This window comes from Giraffa tippelskirchi, chromosome 6 (assembly GCF_054371585.1).
Source record: "Giraffa tippelskirchi isolate mGirTip1 chromosome 6, T2T-mGirTip1v1.2.pri, whole genome shotgun sequence".
Taxonomy (NCBI): domain Eukaryota; kingdom Metazoa; phylum Chordata; class Mammalia; order Artiodactyla; family Giraffidae; genus Giraffa; species Giraffa tippelskirchi.
The window spans coordinates 27,727,227-27,740,510 of record NC_137280.1 but is presented as its reverse complement, the minus strand read 5'-3'; the positions used below and the strand labels follow the sequence as shown (position 1 = coordinate 27,740,510).

The window sequence follows — 13,284 nt, the reverse complement described above, 5'->3', positions numbered from 1 at the left end:
TTTCTGCTCAGATTACTTTTCCAACATAGCACAGTATAACACTGCCACTCGCTGCTACATTTCTTCTCCTTTAGAAGGCACACCATAACCAAGTAAGACAGTTTTTCTCCCAGGACATTAAATAGTTACTCCATATGGAGTATACAATATGATAGTTTTAATTTGCACAGGAGATCTCTCATCAATAGCTTTACAGGAGAATAAAGAGAAAGTAAGAAAACATGTTCCTCGGTTATTAGATCTGTTCATGTGGGAATCACAGAAGAAAAGAACACGTATGAACCTGATTTAAAATACCAACAACGTGAATTGGTTTGTCACCAGATGGAAAGTGAAGAATTTCTGGGGCACTTTCAGAATAAGTAGCACCTGTATCTATCAGAAAAAGCAAGGCTATATTAGCCTGAGGAAAAGTTATTCAAACATAAATTTTATCAATTCCTACTGCTGAGACTCCCTCAGTCTGTCAATTGTAAACCATTTGACAATTATTCCCTAGCTTTCTGGGCTTTCCTCATTCTCTTGTTTCTGCAGTTTCTGCATCTTCTGGAGTCTCTTTTCCCCAAGCCGAATTTCTTGGAATAATGACATATGGTTTTCTCTTCTGTATTGTCTTCACATAGTGGCCAGAGTAAAGGTTATTTCCTTTAGTAAAGAGTATTAACTGAACAGTTAACATAGCAGTTTTTAACTTTTTTTGTCTTCATATTTTTCAATATTGTTTCCTAACTGAGTAGCTGCTTCTAAGATTTGAGTAGTAGTCTGTCCTTGCCAACTTTCTACCTTTCTCCTAGTTTGAGTTTAGATAATCAGTAAGAGAGGATATCCTAGTGGCTTAACAGTAAATGATCTGCCTGCCACTTCAGGAGACACAGGTTCAATCCCTGGGTTGGGAAGATCCCCTGGAGAAGGAAATGGCAACCACTCCAGTATTCTTGCCTGGGAAACTCTATGCACAGAGGAGTCTGGTGGGCTTCAGCCCCTGGGGTCACAAACAAGTTGAACACAATTTAACGACTCAACAACAACAACCAATCAGCAAGAGAGCCAAGGAAAAAGACAGGACCAGCAGACAATTTTTATCTGCCCTTGGACCCAGGCCTGTAAATTTTGAGAAAATTTCAACAGATCACCTATAGAAAGTAATGGGGGACTCACTTGCTATCTAGATACAACACAGGAGTCTTTCCCAGCTCATCTTTAGAAGAAAGACCATGAGCAGTCTCTTCTGATGGGTCACCCAAGCCCTTGTTTCTTCCACAGTTGCAGAGGGTGGTGGATAGCTGCTACTCCTCGATGGGGTGAGTTACCTTCTGATCCCAGTATGCTTGCTCCATCAAATGACCAAAGTCTGCTGGTTTCAGAATCCCCATAGTACCTTATGCACATCCCCAAGTGTAGGTATGTAAATTGAAAACTCATTGTGTAAAACTTCTGAAAACTTCTGGAAAACAGGAAAAGAAACTTTCATATGAATATCAGCTGTCAAGGAGGCTGGGTAACTTCTCAATGGTATGAGCTTCATTGATGATTATATCAGAAGAGCTGATTTTCCACACATCTGACAAAAAAAAAAAAAACAACAACAACAACAGTAGAACTATATGGCTATTTGACTTTTTTCTTATGTTGGTATATTTATCAAACTAATACTTTTTTTTTTTCCCCCAAGTAACTGGTGAAACTACTCTATATCTTGCCACTTTCATATAGGAGCAGAATCTTTTATTCAAGTTTTCAACATTTCCCTAAGTAAATCTTCTTATAACTTCTGCTTTCCTAGATACATGGTATATGGATGATAAGAGACTCCAGCAGGCAGACTATATGCTAAGATATGGAGTGGGTTCAGAGCTAGAATTTGAGGCTTACAAGCCTGTGTTCTCAAACAGGGCAGATAATTCAGTAGGAACTAAAGTCATGCCATTGGCCTTCTCTTTAGGGAAATTTACTGATGAAGGGAACCATGTATCTAAAAGATCATCACATCCTTCTTCTTCCCACGTGTCTATTTGAAGCAAGAAGAATAGAGAGATGCAGGGGGAGAGAGGGAGCAGAAATAGCAAAGAAAGGAAGAAGAGGGTTCTGTGAAAGAGAGCTCTTCGATTCTCACATTTCTTTCTCCATTCTCCTCAATCTTTCCTTCTGGCAATCCAAATCATTTTAAACTTTATTCTTAGAATAATATCCATCCAATAAATACCAGTAATTAATGGGCTTATAATGTGTCCCCCTTTAAATCCCTCATACATCTTGAAGAATTTTATTCTCATAAGTATTCCAAATGTGACAGAAATACTAGCTGCTTAAGAACTGCAGGTGAGCCTGGATGGGAGGAGATTTGATACATGTATATGTATGGCTGAGTCCCTTCACTGTTCACCTGAGACTACCACAACACTCTTAATTGGCTATACCCCAGTACAAAATAAAAAAAGTTTAAATTAAAACAAAACAAAACAAAAAAACCCCAAAACTTTAGGCAGCATTTCTGGCTTCCCATATTTTTCCATCATCAAAGCTAATCATGGTCCTGAAGGGATTTTAGAGCCCAATTTAGCCAGAGTTACTCAGTAGTAAATCTTAAATTTGCAGAGGGTGGTTCATTTAACTAGTACTCCAAAAGAGCAGAGCACTATAAGGGAGACTTTATAATTCAGTCTCTTATATTTCTGGTGTGTGGTTATAAGAACGTCAGCTGGTCCATTTAATTCTGGAACTGCCATTTGTATCCCATCCTCATCACCAAATTGTTGAGGAAATATAATTTAAAATAATCTCATGCAAACCCAGTTAAGACTCTCCAAAAATATAGAAAGAATGAAACACTTTTAATATTCAGTTCAGTTCAGTTGTTCAGTTGTGTCCGACTCTTTGTGACCCCATGGAGTGCAGCACACCAGGCTTCCCTGTCCATCACCAACTCCCAGAGCTTCCTCAAACTCATGTCCTTCGAGTTGGTGATGCCATCCAACCATCTCATCCTCCGTCATCCCCTTCTCCTGCCTTCAATCTTTCCCAGGATGAGGGTCTTTTCCAGTGAGTCAGTTCTTCGCATTTTCAGGTGGCCAAAGTATTGGAGCATCAGCTTCAGTATCAGACCTTCCAATGAATATTCAGGACTGATTTCCTGTAGGATCAACTGGTTTGATCTCCTTGCAGTCCAAGCAACTCACAGGAGTCCTGACCTGCCTCTTCTCCAGCACCACAGTTCAAAAGCATCAATTCTTCAGTGCTCAGCTTTCTTTATAGTCCAACTCTCACATCCATACATGAGTACAGGAAAAACCATAGCTTTGACTAGATGGGCCTTTGTCAGCAAAGTAATGTCTCTGCTTTTTAATATGATATCTAGGTTGGTCATAGCTTTTCTTCCAAGGAGCAAGTGTCTTTTAATTCCATGTCTGCAGCCACCATCTACAGTGATTTTGGAGCCCAATAAAGTAAAGTCTGTCACTGTTTCCATTGTTTCCCCTTCTATTTGCCATGAATTGATGGGACCAGATGCCATGATCTTAGTTTTCTGAATGTTGAGTTTTAAGCCAACCGTTTTACTCTCCTCTTTCACTTTCATCAAGAGGCTCTTTAGTTCTGCACTTTCTGCCACAAGCGTGGTGTCATCTGGGTATCTGAGGTTATTGATACTTTTCCTGGCAATCTTGATTCCAGCTTGTGCTTCATCCAGCCTGGGATTTCACATGATAGACTCTGTATATAAGTTAAATAAGCACAGTGACAATATATACAGCCTTGATGTACCACTTTCCTGATTTGGAACAAGTCTGTTGTTCCATGTCCAGTTCTAATTGATGCTTCTTGGCCTGCATACAGATTTCTCAGGATGCAGGTCAAGTGGTCTGGTATTCCCACCCCTTTAAGAATTTTCCTGTTTGTTGTGATCCACACAGTCAAAGTCTTTGGTGTAGTCAATAAAGCAGAAGTAGATGTTTTTCTAGACCTCTCTTGCCTTTTCTATGATCCAACCCATGTTGGCAATTAGATCTCTTGTTTCTCTGCCATTTCTAAATACAGTTTTTCTGGAATTCTCTTGCTTTTTCCATGATTCATTGGATGTTGGCAATTTGATCTCTGGTTCCTCTGCCTTTTCTAAATCCAGCTTGAACATCTGGAATTTCATGGTTCGTATACTGTTGAAGCCTGGCTTATAGAATTTTGAGCATTACTTTGCTAGCGTGTGAGATGAGTGCAATTGTGTGGTAGTTCAAACATTCTTTGGCATTGCCTTTTTTTGGGATTGGAATGAAAACTGATCTTTTCCAGGTTTTAATATTGAATAAGCATTTAACCAGACAAGTGATAGACATAACAGGCAATCTGCTAAAGAAATTGTGAAGAAAACTAAATCTCACTCCTTATGTATCAGACAGATACAGTCTGCTTGTATACATGTTGTTTGTCCTTATCAAAAGGAAAAATAGAACTTCTATCTTTACAGCAAGCAGGGAGTTAACATCACGGGGCTATATGCTAGGCTTAAGCTCCCACAGAAACAGGGAGACAGAGTGACATTTCCTTGAAAATGCTTACATTTCAAAGAGATAACCCTAAAGCCTCAAATAAATACATTTATGTAATGTGAAAAAATGGCAGGAGGCATATTTAACTTAAAAAATTGATATACATCTGTAAGAAATTTTGTCATTTATAATTTCAAGTTTTCTAAAAGAAATGCTACAGAGAAAGGAATTGTCTTTACCTTTTGATACTGGGGAAATGTTTAATTTAAACTTTATTTTTAAATTTATTTTTACCATTGCACCACCAATGGGTTGGGAACTAGTTAGAATCATGGCCAATAGGAGTGCAAGTTGTCAGTGGAACAATTAGCCTATATGTGTTAGCAGTTCTTTATAAACTGACAAAATTAAATGTTTTTGGTTGGTAAAAAAATTATAAGACTGAGACGGATATAATAAAGAGGAATAATTTAATCTTATGAAAACACCTTTTAATATTCACTAGGAGATAGATTGTTAGCATATTCGATATGGTGTAGCTGATGTATATTCTATAGTTTTAAACTCTCATGACCATTTCATAATGGGTTTACTTTACTCTGAGCTTGAATCCTCACTCTTGCCCATAAACCTGTCTTTTTACTGTAGCTCAGAAAATGAGTGCTTCTGAACTCATCAATTTGAAGATTGAAAATTCACATGCCATGGAATTTTCAAATGATAATGCATATATGTATGCATATGAGTACATACAGATATGCCCATATATTACAAAAGAGAATGTATGTGTGTATCTTTATAAAAATGTTAATTTGCTTTGGCAGGAATGAGTGAATATAGTCTAAAATTCTATAATATCTTATGTATCTTTGTATCTCACACTGTTCCTCAGTATTATGCACAATCTCAAAATTACATCACAGTATTTAACTGAGTTCATTTGTGATGGTTTCCAATAAATTCTGTAACACTCAACACTGGTGGCATAGCTGTATTGCTAATGCAATCTGTTGATCATGGTTTATAGTTTTGGTGGCTGACTAAGAACTGGACATTCTGCGGCCGTGTTGGCCTCAAGAATACAATGGTCCTCTATGTTGCCCTCGGCTAGTTTAACTATAGTATAGCCTTCATCCAGAACACTGCTTTATTAGGGTGCCCTTTTTATCAATATTAGGAAGTGAAACTTTACACCTTCTCTCCTGTTATTTTTCAGAAATTTTCATGTTTTTAGCAATAAAGTAGGTAAACACTTGAGAATCTCTTCTTTTGCAAACCTATTTTTTTAGTATGTAATTTAGAACTCCCTCTCATGATGAATATTTTACTCAGCAGTGGATCTATTTTTCTTTCCTCTTTGTATTCTTTTTTTTTTTAGTTTAATTGGAGGCTAATTACTTTACAATATCATGGTGGTTTTTACCATACATTCACATGAATCAGCCATGAGTGTACATGTGTTCCCCATCCTGAACCCCCCTCCCACTTCCCTCCCCATCCCATCCCTCAGGTTCATCCCAGTGCACCAGCCCTGAGCACCCTGTCTCATGCATCGAACCTGGACTGGTGATCTATTTCACATATGATAACATACATGTTTCAGTGCTATTCTCTAAAATCATCCCACCCTCACCTTCTCCCACAGAGTCCAAAAGACTGTTCTTTACATCCGTGTCTCTTTCACTGTCTCGCATATAGGGTCATCGTTACCATCTTTTCAAATTCCATATATATGCGTTAATATACTGTATTGGTGTTTTTCTTTCTGACTTACTTCACTCTGTATAATAGGCTGCAGTTTCATCCACCTCATTAGAACTGATTCAAACGCATTCTTTTTAATAGCTGAGTAATATTCCATTGTGTATATGTACCACAGCTTTCTTATCCATTCGTCTGCTGATGGACATCTAGGTTGCTTCCATGCCCTGGCTATTGTAAACAGTGCTGCGATGAACATTGGGGTACATGTGTCCCTTTCAATTCTGGTTTCCTCAGTGTGTATGCCCAGCAGTGGGATTGCTGGGTTGTATGGCAGATAAAGGTAGAGCAAATGAGTCCCCTCAAGGTCATATTTACTCATTTGCTCTCCTCCTTTGTATGACTATTGCTTCAGTTCAAACATGTGACCAAAGCATTATTAATGACAGTGGAAACATTAAGTAACTTCTCTTCTTAGAGTTATAAAAGTGCACATTACTGAATGAGCTTATTAATACATGCATTCAGTGATGCCATATCAAATTAACAGCATATTATTTAAAATAAAATTATTTCCAGTAAAACATACTTGACATGGCTAGCCTGACATCAGTATTGCAAAGGGTTATATTATACTCCTTGTCATTTTATTGTTTTGCACAGTACGTAAATATTTTTCACAGTGCTTCTTTAGAACGAAGTTCTGTGAAACTTGAAAGGTTAAAATGAAGTACATTACTGGTGTGAAAACAGCAGCAACAAGTTAAAGATTTTTATAGATTCTTTTTTTCCTTCAATTTAGAAGAAGTATAAGATTTTCAGTATCTAAAATTTAGTACCTTGCCTTAGTGATTTAAAATATATAACCTAGTTTAGCACATATAATAGTACTTGGTTATAATAAGCATTGATCACTAAATTATGTTATTTGTTCTATCAGTCTTGTAAATTAATCTGACAGTTGTTTGTTTCTAGCTGAGAAAGTTGTAAGAAACTCATCTGTCTCATAATTTGCTTACAGAGAGTATTCAAATGAGCTGTTGAATATAGAAAGGACAACTAGAAACTTCCCTGGCAGCGCAGTGGTATTTTAATAAATCTGTTTCTCCTCTCTTTGTCCACTTCTTTTTAGGCTGACTGGAAGCTTTGTGCCAGACCTGATAGTAAGCATGAGTAGCCAAATGTGGCTGCACCTTCAAACAGATGAAAGTGTTGGATCTGTTGGCTTCAAGGTTAACTACAAAGGTAATGACAAATTGTTACTATGGGAAATATGTTACCTTAATAACACTGGAGAATACTTTTAAATTCAAGTTTAATTGCATCTATAAAAGTTTCCCAGCATACAAGCAAGAGTATATTTCAACAAAACACTTTCCTTTTTAAATTGATTACAAACATTGATTTCACTTTTCTTTGAGTACATTGTCTTTCCTTTCAAATGTATATATTTTACATACTTCACCTCTCCTTTAAGTCCGCTATAGCACTATACAGTGCCTAGGCTTTACTCACTCTGGATCCCTAGCCTTTCCAAGAATATACAATGTGATTTTATAAACTTTATACAAATTGCCTGGCAAAAAGCTACTAAATATTAAGTACTTAAACACAAAGCAAAGGACTTAATTCTTTATTTTTATTTTGTAATGCATCTGTGAATCTCTCAGATTATATGCATGCATTTGTGTTCAGATTATCAACTGCTATGTAAATTATGGACCACAAATGTGTTAAATTGCAACTACTCATCCCAGTATTGATAGTTTTGCAGATTAATGTTAAATTACATGTATATAATACAATCTTTTGTTTCAGTTCCATTTATAAGAGATAGATGCAGACACTGAAATCACAAATATCTCTGACACATGATTAATCTTTTTAAAGTCAAATAGAGACAATGGATGTGCAGGTATACACTCAATGTACATATCATAAATGCAGTTTTGAAATTCTGGTGCAAAACATGTGTATGTTACTAAGTTTAATTAAAATCTATGCTTTAGAAGATGAAAATGTGAAACAGACTATCAGAATATCTTGCTACCTGGATTTATTTTTTTCTATTATAAAAAGTATTATTCTCTATCTTATCAATTGAACAGTGGATTGATTATAAAGTAGACATAATTCTTTTACTTGCATAATAATAATTTTTAACCAGAGTTTATTTTTTTCAAAGGTTGGCTTGTCATGCCTTTCTATCTGGACACAGAAATGAATGCATGATGTTGTCAAGAAGAACAGCACACATGCATTCTGCGTTTTTAACTTGATACTAAATTTGGTGCTACATTAATTTGAATAGTTCAGGAAATCCGTATAAATGTCAGTTTTAAAAAATAAAAAGGTTAGCCTGATTATAATTTTAAATATATTCTTCCTCCGTTTAAAATCCACATCTATCACCAGAAAATAAAGTTACAAAGGTTAAAGTATAATCAGCTTCTATTGCAAGTATCTATGTCTTGATTGTTTTATTTTTCTTGATTTTCCCTTGTAAATTATATTCCTCTTTGTTTTATTATTTTCTTCACCCTATGAAAGTTACCTGTTAGAAAATCTAGAATCATTCAAGCTGTGTTAATCATTAATGACAATGTTTCAGTAAAGAATACAGTTTTTAAAGTTCATGAACAGTTTAGAGCAGCAGGAGAGTGTTATCAATATTTCAGCAGTCTCCACTGCAGTTTAGGAGCTGGAAGTACATTGTAAAGTAGCACAATTAAGCATTATTTTGTTTTGTTTTCTGCTCAGTTTTTAACAAAATTTTAAAATATATGTACTGCTTAAGGATCTGTTATGTGCCACCTACTGATGAGCTGTTGAATATAGAAAGAAAAACTAAAACTTCCCTGGCAGTACAGTGGTTAAGATGCTATGTTCCCACTGCAGGTGGCAAGGGTTGAATCCCTGGTTGGGGAACTAAGATAAGATCCCTCCCACATGCCATGTTCAGTTCAGTTCAGTCGCTCAGTCGTGTCTGACTCTTTGCGACCCCATGAACTGCAGCACGCCAGGCCTCCCTGTCCATCACCAACTCCCGGAGTTTACCCAAACCCATGCCCATCGAGTCGGTGATGCCATCCAACCATCTCATCCTCTGTCATCCCCTTCTCCTGCCCCCAATCCTACCCAGCGTTAGGGTCTTTTCCACTGAGTCAACTCTTCGCATGAGGTGGCCAAAGTATTGGAGTTTCAGCTTCAACATCAGTCCTTCCAATGAACACCCAGGACTGATCTCCTTTACGATGGACTGGTAGGATCTTCTTGCAGTCCAAGGGACTCTCAAGAGTCTTCTCCAACACCACAGTTCAAAAGCATCAATTCTTTGGTGCTCAGCTTTCTTCACCGTCCAACTCTCACATCCATACATAACCACTGGAAAAACCATAGCCTTGACTAGATGGATCTTTGTTGGCAAAGTAATGTCTCTGCTTTTAAATATGCTATCTAGGTTGGTCATAACCTTCCTTCCAAGGAGTAAGCGTCTTTTAATTTCATGGCTGCAATCACCATCAGCAGTGATTTTGGAGCCCCAAAAAATAAAGTCATGAGGTGATGCCAAAAAAAAAAAAAAAAAAGGAAAGAAAGAAAGAATAAAGAATAACCAGATGTTTTCTCTCTTAGCAAGATCATAATATAGTGACAGAAAAAATATATATATATCCAACTATCCCTATGCTAACATCCACCAAGATGAGATATTTGAAACAAACCCAGAAAATTCTTAATGAATAATGTCCTTACTCTTCTCCCTCCCTTCAACCTGGTCTCTTCCAGTCTAACATCCACACTGCTAATGGTGATCTCCCAGCAACAGAGAGGTGATCATATTACCCTCCAGCTTAAAATGTTTCCAAACTTTTTGTTGTCTAAAGATGAAGTCCAGAACCTCCATAGTGTTTATCTTCCAGATTTTTTTTTTTTCTCTCTGTACTCAAGTTTTATAAAATGATCTTTGAACCCAGCAAGTTGTTTCATACTTCTCCTTACACTCAGTAAATTCTGTCTGGATCCATATTCAGTTCTAAACTCAACATCACATCACTCAACCTTTAAGACAAAGTTCAAATATTTTTCTGTGAAGCCTTCCTTAACTCCACACGTTACAAAAGAACACCCCATCTGTTTTATAAATGTTGTATCGTATGTAACACACAACCAGATGAAATGCATCATGCTGTGCTGTGCTGTGCTTAGTCTCTCACTCCTGTCCCACTCCTTTCAACCTCATGGACTTAGCCCACCAGGCTCCTCTGCCCATGGGATTTCTCCAGGTGAGGATACTGGAGTGGGTTGCCATGCCTTCCTCAAAAATGCATCATGTTCATCTTTAAATTTCCATTAGCAAGCCCCTGCTATATCCTCATAGGTAATTAATGATTATTTGTTTAATAAAGCTGAACAGATGAATTGACCTATAGAATATGATGGGTAAGGTACATCCTCAAAAGTTTAGTTTTCTTACTGTGAAAATCATGTTTTTACCTCTCCCATAATTTAAAACCTGAGCTCAAAGTTGAAGCAGGATTCATCTTGAGAAATTTCAAATTTTGATGTGCGTATAATTTTGGCAACTTTGCCTACTAAAAATAATTTTCATAATTGCCATGCTCTCAGTTAAGTAGTATGTTGGTTCTAAATGGAACATCTGCTTAAAAAAAAAAAAAAAGAAAACTTTCTCTATTTGATCTAAAGACATCATTTTTTTTAATCACCTATAGATTTTTCATGAGATAACATTAAATGTAGATCTCCTATAAACTAAGCATGTATTTTCTTGTGTATTTTGTCTTTGTAAGAGCTATAGCTATAAAACCACTTGGTCATTTTTTACTCAAAGTTAAATACTTAGGAAATTTAATTTTTTTTCTGTGACTGTAAGCCTCTTCATATCTTTTCCTGGATTAATGTTGGTCACTTATATCTTGTTAGAAATTTTTCTAGGACACAGATAATAGTTTTCAAAAATATTAACAGTTCATACATAGTTTATTTAAAAAACTTTTTCTAAAAAAATATAATAAAGAATAGTAAAGATATATTATCCAAATATTTATCAGTTCAGTTCAGTCGCTCAGTCATGTCTGACTCCTTGCGACCCCATGTGGTGTGAACTAATTACAAAGAGTAAATTTTTCTCTCTTTGGCAGCATCTGCTTTTTTGCTTGCCCAGCAATCCTCCCACTTTCTTCTATCAGCTCAACTATTTTAGGCTTTGATAAACCTTATCTCTTCCACTTCTGTATGGGTCTATAGGCTTGGGCTGAACTAATCAGAATTTCTTTTGATACAGTTATCAGTCTAGGATCTGGAGCAATTGATATAGATTCCAGGTGGAAGAAAATCTCTTTTCTGAGGTTATATATTCTTAACGGTCATTTAACTTGGTGCCTACTGGTGTCCAACTTTTGTTACTAGAAGAACCAGTAGATGAAAAGAATGAAAAACAGTACTGTAGACAAAATAGAAACTTATAATTGCCTGAAGGGGATACTAGACCTTGGTTATCTAATTGTATAAGGCTATAAACTTTTCCTTGTTTAAGCCATGGTGAGTTCAGTTTATGTCACTAATTAAGTCCTAATTAACACATTTGTGATTTCTTTGTTTAATTCTTTCAAGATAGAAAAAAAAAGAGAATATTTACATTACAGTTCAATGCTTATAGAATCAGATATATTTCTTTCTTTTTCTTTTCTGTATTTTCAAAAAAAATTTAAGGTGGAAAAACACCTTACTTGGATCCCAGGGAGAACGGATACTCACAGAAATGAACAGTTACAGTTGAGAAAGTAATATTCAATACATTCTTTGCTTTTATGAGGAAAGGAAACAAAAATATTAGCGTTCTCTAATCACCTTCTACTGACAGTATACATTCGTAGTGGATAAAAATCTTTACTAGTCTTAGGACATATGCCTTAATGCTATTATTTGTGGATTAAGTTTTGGTTCCAGTTTTTTTTTTTTTTTAATTCTCAAATCATATCATGAGATTGATTGAGATGTTTTGAAAGTAGCATTAATTCCTTGGTTCTTATATGACTAATTATGGCACTGAGACATAATTAGTTATCACTGAAATCATGCTGTAGAATAATGGAAAATATGTAAATGGTTTTGATTACTTTATCTGCCTTAATATTTCTGTTATAGTTCAGAAATTGGCATATATATATATATATATATATATATATAAATATATATAAACTCTATCTCAAGTGAACTCAATTAAATTAGATCAAATCATCTAAGGAATATACTTAGATGATGATTGATAGTCTCTTAAAAATGCACTCTGGAAATAATGAAAATAATTATATCAAAAATATTTTTTTAATTTTCTAGGAATTCAATTATTTTCATATACAAACATAATGTTAGCATGTTATGGAGATATATTTCAGTGTTTGTGGGATTAGATCGGAATCTAAGTTCGTTTGTGTAAATAACTGTTTTCCTCTAAGGTATGCCATGTATATAGCTGATTCAATATATGTTGAAAGGAAAGGTTCTCTGTCTTTAAAACAAGCAGCTTGGACTAAATAGTCTATATTTCCTTTGAATTCTGACACTCTTTTACTAGATTTGATAAATTAAATATTGATATGTTCATTGTACTGCCCAAGAATATTATACTCAATATTTATTCATTATAGTAAACTGATATACCTTCAATAGGCCATTCTTTGTGTGAGTTCTCAGGAAAATTTCTGTCTTAGAATTTACTCTAAATGTAACACTTTTCTATCTGGTGGTGGCCTATTAACACAGAACTAATGAGCCCCCTTGGGTTTTTTTCATTATTGTGTCTTTTGAGATATTTCTTCTCTTCATATAATTTTCATTTTCTTTACTGAACTATTTCCTATAAAAGTGTTCTCTTTGGAAAAATTGCTAAATAGTGTGTAGTATTTTGTGGGGGATTTTTATGATAACATTTCAGTCTACGCTCAGAATAAAGAGGGCTTTCAAGCATGATTCATGAAAACTTGTATTAGAATAAGATTTATTATTTTTATTGTTACCTTTTATTAGCTTAAAGGACTTATTTTATTTTGCATTCAGTACATCAAGTTTCTTCAGAAAACTACTG

At 35.4% G+C, this 13,284-nt stretch overlaps 1 protein-coding gene across 4 annotated transcripts in view; it reads left to right on the top strand.

The window, feature by feature from the left end:
• Positions 1-13,284, top strand: part of CSMD3 (CUB and Sushi multiple domains 3) — a 1,311,921-nt gene that overhangs the window by 702,388 nt on the left and 596,249 nt on the right. For all 4 annotated transcript variants that reach the window (XM_081504393.1, XM_081504396.1, XM_081504395.1 and 1 more), the window contains one exon: positions 7,312-7,424. In XM_081504393.1, the coding sequence (XP_081360519.1) occupies positions 7,312-7,424 (113 nt within the window). The remainder of the gene's footprint in view (positions 1-7,311; positions 7,425-13,284) is intronic.